Genomic DNA, 12,127 nt, shown 5'->3' with positions numbered 1-12,127 from the left:
CCCCAGGATCCAGTTGTTGCTGACGAATGTTTGCAGACGGAACGGCTTCGATGTCGTAAGTGCTTGCGACCTTGTTCGTACAGCTATGACAGCGTCGAGCCAAGCTTCAACTTCGTGCACGGTTGTGGTGCGGTTTACTGTAAGATTGAGGATTGAGACGTGCGAGGCTGAATGCTCGTATCCGGTGGTGGCCTCGTTCAAGTGAATGGGCAATCTATACTTCTTTCGGTGTCGAAGAAAAAAAGCGGATCGTCGAACAGATGGGGGGTTCAAGTTTCGAGCGCGGAACAGAGTCGTATATATATTGAGACGTGACTAATAGGGGTTACGAGCAGGTGACAGTCAGTTCCTCGCCTTCCGCGTGACGCCAGCAAGACTGGATTTAACCGCTCTGACGGCAAACTGCATGAGAGAAGGTGGATTCCACACAAGTTTCGAAAAGCAAGGGTGTGACAGGGACTCGTATGAAATCAGAGTGATGAGAGGAACTATCTATGAGAGATAGATGAGCTGGAATTGAGGGTATCCTTACATTTGAACGTTTCGAACCTTTAAAATAGGGGAATGATGTCAGTCATGTCTCCAGGAAGATAGTTAGGGTAAAAGGGTTTATAATCCGCGGATAGCTTGGGAATCATCTGGACCAGAGTAGAATGAGATCAAATAAAGACGAATGAATAAATAAGTAACGATATAAAGGTAAAATGATCGTACCTGGCCTTTGATAAACAAGAGGTAACGAAGGAGATCGGATCAGGGGGGCAGGGGAGGATTTGAGGTGAACAAGGAGGATGGGTGGCGGCACGACATGAGAAATGATTGACCGCGGGCCATACGGAGGAAACCACCTTATTCCAAAGGTAGGGTTAACGAAAGCCCCAAACATCCGCTGCGATCAGCCGCCCAGCCCGTGTGATCGGAGCAAAACGAGGCCAGTCTCCGAGTGACCGACAAGGCACGTCGACGAAAAACACAGCACAGAAGAACGGCGTAATAGATAGTAAAAGAAAACACCGATCAGGAACTGCTAGTGACGCAGAATAGATTTCCAAGCCCGGACTCTCGGAGGATTAAATTTGTCCGCGTCGCCACACGGACAGACAGATCTGAGAAGTGGAAGCAGCGAGGGGAAAGGAAGAAAAAAGAAAACAAAAAAAGGGTAGATATATGCGGAAGAATGGGAGGGTCATTTGATTCCCGATTACCCCGCGGGGGGGAAGACAGCATGAGAAAGCAAAAAAAAAAAGACACGCAAAATGAAGCGGGAGATCCCTGAATTATCTGGATTTCCCCACGCGGCCAAGACCTACACTACTTTGGTCTTTTGGCAGCGACCCGAGAACGACACAGAGACTGTCGGACCGAATGATAGGATGAACGCTGAAAGTGAAATGACAGGTTGAGGAGGGGATGTCTTCCAGAATAAGGGTCGGATGCCAGGGGAGTCTTACCTCGATTGGATGGATGTCATCAAAACTCCTTCTGGGACCAGAGGCGTGATCTACCGCAGCAGGAACGCGATGAATAATATCTGATGATTCCAGGCAGAAAAGGGACGGGTGGCGGTAATAGGTTGCAATTGCGCAGCAGCCGGAACGTGGAAGCGGATAGGCGCTCGACCGGTGTGAACACGTCCAGAAGCAGCGGAAAAGAGGAGGCGCGGAAATGAAAGGGGAAGGATCATAGGGAGGAACGCACCGATATGAGATCTGCGATCGTGCGGGACAAAATTTCACTAAGCAGAGCCGCGGAGGTGAGAGGGCGGAAGGACTAGGTCGTCACGAGCGGTACGACCGGATACCGGAGGTCTTGCTTGGGTTGCCAATCTATCAGCCGAAGAAAGATGTTGATTTCCGATAACGTCAAGGGCGAGAAACCCGCTGTGAATGAGGTGACAAAGGACTACGACTAGCTGGCGGCCACGCGATCGCTACGCAACACTGAGGAGCTTGTTATGAAAGTCTTTGGTTGCGGTCTGAAGGCCTGAACGCATGGTGCATTCGGAAGTGGGAGATGAATAAGGATGAAGGGAAGAATGGACGGGAGGGGTATAAGTATTCCTTCGATTCGAGTACGACCTGTTTTTACCCCATCCTTCCCAGTGTATCGGGGAAATTAGTGCTGTCGTTTATGCAAGAGTACTACTTTGCCCCTTAGATTCGATGATGGCATGATCTCACAACGTAACTGATCTTACTCGGTTCTCGACCAGTCTCTTTAGTCCTTTCGCTTTACATCACTGGATCATTTCACCTACTCTGCGACTTCAGCCTCACCGCCGGAACATGGCCCAAAAAGACCCTTGATACCAAACAGAGAGGACTTTTGTTTCGCAGATTTCGGCTATTCATTGTGATTGGACACTTTTGTCATGAGTGACTGGACACCCGCCCAACAGGATGCTCTGGTGAGACGGCTGTCAACTGCCCCAGTTTTTTTGGGCTCTGAAACTCCCTCGCGGTGCTTACAACATATCGGGTAAGATCATCAACCTTCTTTAGTCCTTCTCGTTATTACTCTTGTGCCGCGAGACTGTACGAGATGCTCATATGCATCACATGCAGGCCGGTATCATCCAAATCTCGGCGCAATGATGCTCCTCCCCACTGCCGAGGCCGTAACGGTGCGATGTAGGCCGGTCATGAATCACTTGACTAGCTTCAAAAGTCCACCGATGGAAGAGAAATCCCTCGCCCCCCGCCCAACCGTCGATGACCTCGGTGTTTATGAGAACGAATCAGGCGGTGTCCTGCTGGATCCAGGCAGGGTCCCCGTATGCTGATAGGTGTGACAACGCGGATGTACCTACTGGCCTGACCGACAGCATGTTATCACGGCACCGCATCGCGCCCCATTTCATCCTGCTCCATGCTCCCGGATCTGTCCAACCAGATCCTTGAATGAAGTCATCTCGCAAGGCAGAGCAACAGCGTGACAAGATACGCGGACCACTTCACAACATAGTATCCTACCTTACAGGCGGTCCCACATGGGTTCAGGTTGTTTTGCCTCGAAAGTCTGTTTCGGGATAGGATCTGTCATTTGTGTTATCCATACTCAGGTGCGCCTGGACGTTCAACGACTCATCCATCACATCGATTCTTCGTCCCTCCTTCTTGATCGGTACGTCTGAAGTGTCGTCCGTCAGGGCACGAGCGTGGTTGCGCATCGTGAAGACCACCTCGATATCGTGCGAGTTGGCACTGTCAGGTACACTTCGTCTAGGTTGGCATCCCCGGCAATAAAACAGCCGGCCCCAGCTTCCGACCAGATGGTGTGTCGCTCCCCGAAATGTCCGTACGACACCGACACCTGTCCGCGAGGGTCCTCGTGAATATTTGGATTGGCATCTCATCGAAAGATTTCGGATTGTCTCGAAACATGTTGTGAAGCGTGCTTGTGAGTGCTACTGTAGTTCGGCCCTTTGTGTGCGCCCTAGTTTGTACGCCATTCCCGCACACTGCACAGATCGGCATGATCGGACGGAACGACGTGCTACGGTTGGCCATCCTGCTGCTCAGGACGAATAGACCTTTCATTTCCACCCGGTGCTACTGTAACGTTACACTCCAAGGAGGGAAAGACATGAACGTCCCGTCACGTCTACACGATCGAGATCGAATTCGAACAATTCCAGTAAAGTAAGATCATTTAGGTTTATTGGGAATCGAGATCGGTATCCATCGCGATTGTATTGAGTGTGATTCCAGCAGAAAAGGGTACGTACAAATACCGATCGACAGTAAAAGGCATAAAGACTATGTTACATGGTTAGTTGATTATCCTGCCCGGCCCCCGCTCGTCCTCTCGGACCACCAAAATGACGTAGATCCTCGAGAGTCTCTTTCCGTTGACTCCCCGCTCTTCCCATCTTCGAGGGCAGACGGAGCAGTAGTAGTGTGTCTTGCGACGTGCGACACATTGCAAGACATGTCAATGTTTAGTCACTACACCTTTTTACAAAGTACGCAGGTCCTGGTTAGTCACACTGACGACCTTTTTGTAAGGTACCGATCCGTCTCTGTGTCCTGAGATTGTGATGTGGCATCGGCGTTTCTTTCCAAAACACAAGTCAGCATCCTATGATTGACCAAGTATGATTCTAATCTCGCAATACAAGGTTCATACTCGAAACTCTCCAAGGTCGTTAACCTTTATGATATCTGGCGAATGCTCGACGTGCTCTCGTACACGTGTGCTGATGCTGTGGAAGCGGGACGCTGGGTCAGGGCCGAACCGATATCGTTTGGCCTTGGCATGGACGGATGAGTGCGAATCCCAGCTGACCAACGCCGGGGCCATGAGCTAGGCTGTACGACTGTGCGTGCGTGGATGTGGGACAGTGGCATGCGTACTTGAGACGCCACTCGTGTACGACTCTATTCCTGTTATCAGCGACGACTTTGGAAAGATAGCATTTGGCCGAAAGTACTGGTCAGAAAAAGTGGCTGTGGTAAAGAATGTATGTTGGAGTTCATCCGAGTCTGGAAGCGCTCTCCGATAACCTCACGGATCGCTCCCCGACGATCTCACGGGTTCGATCACATCAACTCTTGTGGCCTTCTCCACCCCTTCGCTTTGGCAGCTTTGTCGTCGAGACCTGTACTCACACATCTTCACCTGCATGGATTGTTCCACGACTTACCGAACCTCTCAATTTTGTATCGTCTTCCCACAACGTGGACCTGCCAACAGGTCGCTCTATGCTTCAGGTTCCTCGTCAAAGCCGAGGGAGCATGAACCCTGCCCCACTAGGGCTGATCTCGCTCACTAACGTTCTACAAACAATGACGATCTCGTTTGATGAGAACTCGGGAACCATGACAGGACGTACGTCGACGATGCATCAGTCACTCAAATCCGATGGATAGAACACAAAGCAGATACCTGCGCCGCAGGCTCTCCAATGAGGCGGAACTCGACAGCAGGACGGGCTCACCTTGACCTCCTCTGCTTCCTCTCGGTCATACACTAGCTGCTTCCATTCTGTTCCTTTCATCAAGGCTAAGCGGAGGTAACCGTATCACTAAAGGATCACACAATGGCGGTACCCCGGGTCGCTTCAATGCTCATGGTCCTCCACCAAATCCAGTGAATCACTTTCCTCACCACACCCGTTTTTAATGCAGCACCACCCTGATCGCACAGAACCATTTACACCGCCGTTCGCTTCTGACAGCACGCCGAGGCACACAAGATCAAGGTGAGCGACCGTACTGTTCTCCTTGTCCAAGGGTCCATTTACCTGTGTGTGGTAGACGGCACCGACATACAATGCGACCTTGGTGAAGTGGCAGCCCAGGCTCACCGCAAGAAGCGTACATCGCCCCCATCCCACGTCGTTACAACTAATGTTCCATGCATCGCTCAGACTCATTCCATGGATGTACTATCTCACTGTGTTATCTCGAATGCTAAAATTAGCGCAACCAAGAAATGGAGATGTAATCAAATTCGCAGATGAAATAAAGTTTACCTCCGAATTGATGAGAAACAAACGGAATGTGGCGTCGATAGATTGCTTGTCATTAGGTAAATTGGATCAATTCAATCAATCATTCAATTGTGTGCATTGTTCGGGACCATTGGAGCGTTGTGCGGGTGACGCTGTGAGTATCGGTGTGGATGACGCACCCAGTACCCGGTGGACAACGCACAGTAAAAGGGATGATCATCACATTACACCGAGTGCATATCGTCCGTCTCGCCATATGAGCGCAGTCAACCAAGTGGGACTATCAGCCGCACGACGGTATGCCACAACCATGCTACGCTTTTTGAGAGTGTGCGGACACTTGATGCGGACATCTCAGAGTCAGCGAGGCAATGACTAAAGTGAAGATAAGAGGAACTTACGTGGGATGTATGGTCCACTTTTGCCACCCGCCTTGGCCGAATACGACCCTGCCTAAAGCATGGTCTTTCGGTTGATGTGACTCGACAAGAGATCCATCCGCACTCCTCGTCCCTGTTGCACCACTCGCCAGTTTCAAGAGGTCTTTCGCTATGCTCGGTCCAACATCACCAATTGCGCTGTCTTGCTTTGTCCTGACATTTTCGTCTTGTCGTTGCCCCGAGCTTCGATCAGCATGCGGAACGTCGAATGCCTTCACATGCGAATGATCGTCGCCAAATCCGTACAGCCTCAAGTCCCTTGTTTCATCTACGACGAATGCAACTTCGTTCCTCAGTCGTTGTATCTGCTGGAACATGGACACTAGCATCCAGAGCAACAACAAATTAAGGAACGTTGAGAACGAGAAAAGTCTTCGACCGCGTTCACGTCTTTCTTGTCGCACAGCGTTGAACGAGGAGGTCGAGGCAGGTAATACTTTCAATGTGATCGGTGTGGAAGTGGCCAGATTGTACGTGTAGACATTTGGAAAGTCAGGTGTTGGAGTGACGCTGCAGCCGGGGCCATTCATGTATACACCTGAATTGCAGTTAGCCCTCACCTATAGATCAGCGAGTAATTCACACTCACCTTCCCACCCTTCACCGCACAACTCAACATGCGCTACTCCGCTTCCGCCATCGAAAGATGGCAAGCCCCAGTCTGATCCTTGAGGACTCATCTCTACAACCACCTCAACCGTCCCGCTATCCTTGCCCTCTTTCTTTCCTATCCTCACTTCCACCTTTCCCTTACCCCAGTCATGCACACATCGTGGTAGAGCGACTCCACCCATCGAAGCTTTGACCATTCTGACTTCACGATCTGTGACTCCGAAGATGGTGAAGCCAGCCTCGTCGCCACGCGGCAATGGGAACCGCACCGACATAGTAATGTTGCCCCAGACATTCTTCCGTAATTTAACTTTCACATCCCCCTTCACAATCACCGCTTTCTTCCCGGACTGCCTTAGGGGATCTCCCTGCGAATCACTCCAAGCAAACGAACCGCCTAGAGCAATGTCGCAAGTGTGTCGATGATTGGCCCTGGAGTGAGTGCCATTACCATAATTTGCTGAATGACATTGCACCAGGCACGATTCGGAACCAGCATCGCCGAGGGTGACGAACGGGATCCGAATGGGCAGACTTGGACTGACCAATGTCAATGAGGACAGTGGCACCAGGACCCCACTAACGGTTATGCCGCGGTCATCGCTACCATCGAACATGAGGTCGAAAGCTTTCCCCGGTATGGGATGGGACATCTTCGGATTCCGGCTGTTCATGAAGAGTGAGTCTTGTGTCGCAGGAGATCTTCTTGATTCCACAGGAGTGTTTGGCCTCGGTGCCGGTGTCGCGATTTGTTCCATACTGCCCAGCTCGAACGAATAGTCTTCCACCTTCATGTCTAGGGGCGCCGGGAAAGTTTGACGCATCAGACTGGCAGAGGATTGCGAGTGCGCAAGAGTCGGCAGATAGCTCAATCCGGAGTTGCTGCTTGGGGAGACAAGTCGGTTCCGCTTCGCACGAACAGTGGCGAACGAGTCATCGTATGCTTGCAGTTCGATAGTGGCATCTGGGTCGACAGTTTGTTCGAGGGCCGCATCCCACCAATCGCCATCAGTGGAGCGCCAGAACGTCAGGCCCTCTCCTTGGATCGAGAAGTCGGACCATCCCCAACCGTCCGGTACGTCTATCTCGAGCGCGACGATGCTATCATCACTATTGATTTGGGTTGTATATTGCAGTCGAATGGATGGCTGTCGATGGTCCCAGATAGGAGTGAGTCGTAAGAAAGGGAGGTCGAGACCTGGCGAGGGACTGAAGGACCATTCAAGACGTAACACGTCCGTGCTGAACCTAGTAGTCAGTATCACTCTTGTGGGACAGGAGGAGGACTCCATTTACCTCTTGAATTTCCCTTCCAGCCAGCTACCTCCTTCGTCATCACTATCACTGTCACTTACAGCATCGTCCAAGTCACTCTCATCGCTGGGTATACCGTCTGGTCCCAGATCCTCCCCGTCTTCCCAATCTTCCTCGCCGTCCATTTTCCGTACTTCTTTACCCTTGCCTCTCCCCTTAGAGTGCGATCGTCTGCGTGTCTGCGAAACATGATGTGTTTTGAAAGCTGTCTGTGGGAGCGACAATATCTTCGGCTCAGTCAAGATTCTGATCTCGCTCGATGAAGAAGAAGAGGAGGAGGATGGTGTTGCGATCTGGAAACGAATCACGTTGTCTAGACATTTCGGTACTGGAATGAGGACCTGAGAAGGGAGACGCCGTTAATGACGTGCATGCTTCCGAGGCTACGTCCCGGAGTTCTTACCTTTGAGAGGCTTTCATCAATGTCACCTTCTACAGAGATCTCGAAATCCATCACGATTAACCAGTCCTTCCTATTTTCAGGAGAAGATCCTCCAACTCCACTCCCGCTCGAACCGCCAGATCTATTACTGCCCCTTCGCACAGTTGTGACCGGATCAACGACGACATACACCTTACCTGTTGTGCCTGACACATCGATGTATGGTTTCCCACCGAGGTCAGGAGGTGATGCCGGCGGATACGAGGTCGGTGCGGGAAGTGAAAGGAGGGTGGATGCAATGCGTAAAGGACCGGAGCGGGAGGAAGGAAGAGGGAGTGGAAGAGGGTATATTGCCGGCTGTGAGAGCAATCTGGGAGGCGAGGCTAAGGAAAAAAATCGACATCAGCTTTGGCCGACCGCATATACAGGGACTTGAGGTAGACGTACAGTTAAAGAGTGCCCAACGGGCTCCTGTACGCCCCTCGCTTTCCTTCGGTAATGAAATCTATATCGAGTAGGTGTTCAGTCATGGGCGAAGCGAGTCGACTAAGCAGTCAAACCATATACTCACCTTCAGACACAGCAATCCTCTAACAAGATCTTCCGAAGCTGTAGCTTGCACACCAAGCTTGGTGATGACCAACCCAGAAGGGGCCATCTTGCGTTCTGTGGCGGCAAATGATAGCGAGAGGAAATGACGGAATCCCGACCGAGTCTTTGATCGCCTTGTGGCAGATTCGGCTGAAGACGCGAGATCAGGTAGGGGATCCGTGTAGACCTCGGCCTGCTCAAACAGATGCCTGAAGAGAGAGGTTGCGAGGTATAGAGATGATCACTTGAGAGTAAAGGAACAGAAAGATTGAACGAACATGAATCAATTGTTATCCCTCGTCAACCGAGTACTCAGGCACGGGACATACGCGACGTGATCTATCATTGTTGATCCCACGTGGAACATTGGACGAGTATTCCTGCCTACGATGCAGAGGACAGAGAGAGAGAGAGGAAGAAGAGTGTGTGTAAGAGGAATGATAACGACGGGCTGTCCAGGCTCGAGACCCCCTTTATACCCTCGCTGGCCATCAGCCTCAGTCGCCGACAGCTTTGTGATCTGCCATTCGGTGAAGATCAACATTTCCGGTCGAGTAGTGATTTGATCTGGATTGATGTTCCTCTTTACCGCTTAATACCCGATCGGACTATCCGACGGTCTGCACGATATGAAATCTCTCACTTACGAACCATTTACAAAGCTCTTGTTCATCATCGCAGTCTGTCCGACTCTCCGTCCGTCTTGGAATCCTGCCTCATCACGTCAGCCCGCTCAACTCTCCCAGTCACCCCCCTGGGGTTGATCTCCTGGAACCACCCACACAATGCCCCAAGCCACCCGAGAGCAACAGGACCATTTCAAGGTTATCACCTCCATGGCGGGTTTTGCACCTTCTCTGGCTGACAATCTGAGAATATACGAGATCGACGATATCCCTCCGGAAGATGAGAAAGGGTGGAGAATGGTGGATGGATGGAAGATCGTCTTTGAAGGAGTGGTGGGGAAAGGTGAGCTCGGTCCGATCCACCAGGTGTTTTAAGGGGATAATTGGGTGATGTAGAGGGAGAGGGCTGATAGGTGTGATTTAGACTGGACGAATCCATTGGGCAACATGCATGGTGCTGCCTACGCTTGGGTGTTCGACAGGTGTGGGACTCAGTCGCATCGTCATAGACACAGACACTGATCGGATCCACTATCACAGCTGTACTTCAGCCGCCTTGATAGGGATACATACACCGACATTCTGGGGTCCACCAATGTTATCAGGCATATCGCTGTCCATGGAACTCCAATACCTGAACCCGGCACCGATGGGAACGAGAGTCCTGATAGAAGTGGAGATTGTGAAATGTTCGCCTAGATTGGCTAATCTACGTTGTGAGGTGAGCCCTTCTACGACTAAATTCGTTACCGAGATTGAACCGAGCAATCCACGGACGTCGGCTTGACAGGTGAAAGACATGAAAACGGGAAAGATCTACGGGACTGGTACACATCTCAAGTTATGGAAAGCACCTTCAGAGGGAAAACTGTGAACCACTTCGTCGTATTGACCTAGATTGACTATGCTATTGGTAGTGTATGCACGCCCCGATAATATGTGGAGATCCATTCCTGTGGTCCGTTTGAACATGTTCACTCAGGCTCTCAAGCCATCGTGATACACCTTTCGGCCAAAGTGACTTCCCTGCCTGATGAACCTGCTCGACAGCACAGCCTATTCCCCATCTGCAGCGAAGACCAACCCCCTTCTTCTTTTTTCCTCCTCTTCTTCCTCCAATCTTCTCTCCGCTTCTCTTTCCTCTCTTGTATATTGTCGCATATCCACCTCTTCCGCTCCGTCTTCGTACAATCCTTCGTCAGAGGCAGCGAGTGTCTGTGAGGTCTCAAACAACTGTCGACCTGGTGGAACCAAAGGTAGTCAGCTTCCATGTCGTTATGCGCCGCGCAGCATAATCTCATGTGACGGAAAGTCGGCAGGGCGTCAATCCGATAACTACGTTCACATGCAGAATCAAGTCACCACTCACCACTCAATCTGTCTCGTCGCCGTTTCCATTCTTCTCTCTCTTTCGGTAACATTGTCCTCACTCTTTCTTCCTCTTCCTTCTCCCGCTTCGCCTTCAATTCCGCCATGAATCCCTTTCGCCATTTGTTGAAAGCTTCAGGTGTCAGTGGTGTGCCTCGAGTGCGCTTCGCTTCGGCCTATATCACACATCAGAATGAGTCAGCGGAGAAATCATGTATTCAGTGTGTGGAACGGTCTTCGACGGTGTCAGAGAGTGGGGGAGGAATGATCCGGGTTAGCAGCAAGCGTTGAGACCGCACTCACTTCTTCATATGCTGCTGCCCGTCGATCATCTTCCTCTTTCTCCTTTCTTATCCGCTCAGAAATCAAAACGCCCAAAGCTTCTTTCGCAGCTGAAGCTATCGTGAACGTCATCGCCATCCCTAATGATTCTTCAGCCTGTCAAACGATAAGACAGCAAAGTCAGCTTTCAGTTCTCTCCGAAAAGACCAAGTATTCAATCTCGTTTCAATGCACCCCTGGAGAAAGACCATTTAAATGGAGAAGTATGCAGAATACGGACGGAAGTTGAAAACATACCACTGCCCGTAGCTGTTCCAGTATCGTTTCCTCTTCTCCCTCTTTCAGCTCCCCACTTCCTTCACCTTCTTCATCTTCATCATCGTCCTCTCTCTCCTCAAGACTGAATTCGGGAATAGTATCGGGGTACGTAGGTGGATATGACACGATGAGATTCAGTGAGACTGCAAACGATGTGGAGCAATCGCCATCAGCTATCAACCGATACAGATCTCCATCCCTATCAGAACAGCGGAGCAAGGTGAAGGTGTGACTCACGAGGATGTGAAGAGGAGGGCTCGTCAGGCTCGATACGAATTTGTACGGATGTGTCGCTGAGTTCTAAAGATGGCATGTCAGCCTGAGTGGAACATGACGTAGTAAATAGCTGGGTTGGTGGCAACCCTCACGGGACGATTGCAATCAGATAACCCACTTTCGAGCTCTTCGGGAAAGATGGATTCGAGAACCTCAAACTCCTCCTCGAGGATAGCTTTGTAGTCTGATGTCAAAGAGAAGTCAGCGCTTGATCCGTCGGCATTTCAGCGACATAGTTCCGGTTCAGCTCACCTGACATTGTGATGCGCTCGTCCTCCGCTATGATACTTGGTGCTTGATATTGGGTCTATCATCGAGGCAGCTCTGTATCTTTCAACATTTCATCCCCCCTCCCCTCGTTGCTATCGCAACAAAGTCCAGATCACGTGTGTGTGCAATGACGTAGCATTTGCAGTGAGCGGTGTGTTTGCTTGATAGGTTTGATGCCGTGCTGTTGCCACCG

The 12,127-nt window shown here is 50.9% G+C and overlaps 3 protein-coding genes across 3 annotated transcripts; 1 reads left to right on the top strand and 2 right to left on the bottom strand.

Annotated features, from left to right (window-relative positions):
• Window positions 1-5,721: 5,721 nt before the first annotated feature.
• On the bottom strand, window positions 5,722-8,861 carry IAR55_003257 (uncharacterized protein; the record flags this gene model as incomplete). Its single annotated transcript, XM_066946364.1, has 7 exons — window positions 5,722-5,794; window positions 5,857-6,433; window positions 6,485-7,755; window positions 7,804-8,162; window positions 8,225-8,586; window positions 8,651-8,708; window positions 8,775-8,861. The coding sequence occupies 7 exons, from the start codon at window positions 8,859-8,861 to the stop codon at window positions 5,722-5,724; spliced, it is 2,787 nt and encodes a 928-aa protein (XP_066802756.1).
• A 718-nt stretch (window positions 8,862-9,579) lies between these two features.
• Window positions 9,580-10,294, top strand: IAR55_003256 (uncharacterized protein; the record flags this gene model as incomplete). Its single annotated transcript, XM_066946363.1, has 4 exons — window positions 9,580-9,763; window positions 9,845-9,902; window positions 9,961-10,141; window positions 10,211-10,294. The coding sequence occupies 4 exons, from the start codon at window positions 9,580-9,582 to the stop codon at window positions 10,292-10,294; spliced, it is 507 nt and encodes a 168-aa protein (XP_066802755.1).
• Window positions 10,295-10,476: 182 nt separating this feature from the next.
• IAR55_003255 (uncharacterized protein) lies at window positions 10,477-11,923 on the bottom strand (the record flags this gene model as incomplete). The annotated part of the gene is made up of 7 exons (XM_066946362.1): window positions 10,477-10,661; window positions 10,790-10,964; window positions 11,092-11,226; window positions 11,368-11,531; window positions 11,626-11,688; window positions 11,783-11,848; window positions 11,917-11,923. 7 exons carry the CDS (start codon window positions 11,921-11,923, stop codon window positions 10,477-10,479), a joined length of 795 nt encoding a protein of 264 aa, XP_066802754.1.
• Window positions 11,924-12,127: the final 204 nt, after the last annotated feature.

The sequence above is a fragment of the Kwoniella newhampshirensis genome, chromosome 6 (assembly GCF_039105145.1).
Source record: "Kwoniella newhampshirensis strain CBS 13917 chromosome 6, whole genome shotgun sequence".
Lineage (NCBI taxonomy): Eukaryota > Fungi > Basidiomycota > Tremellomycetes > Tremellales > Cryptococcaceae > Kwoniella > Kwoniella newhampshirensis.
This window is presented reverse-complemented; position numbering and strand designations above follow the sequence as displayed.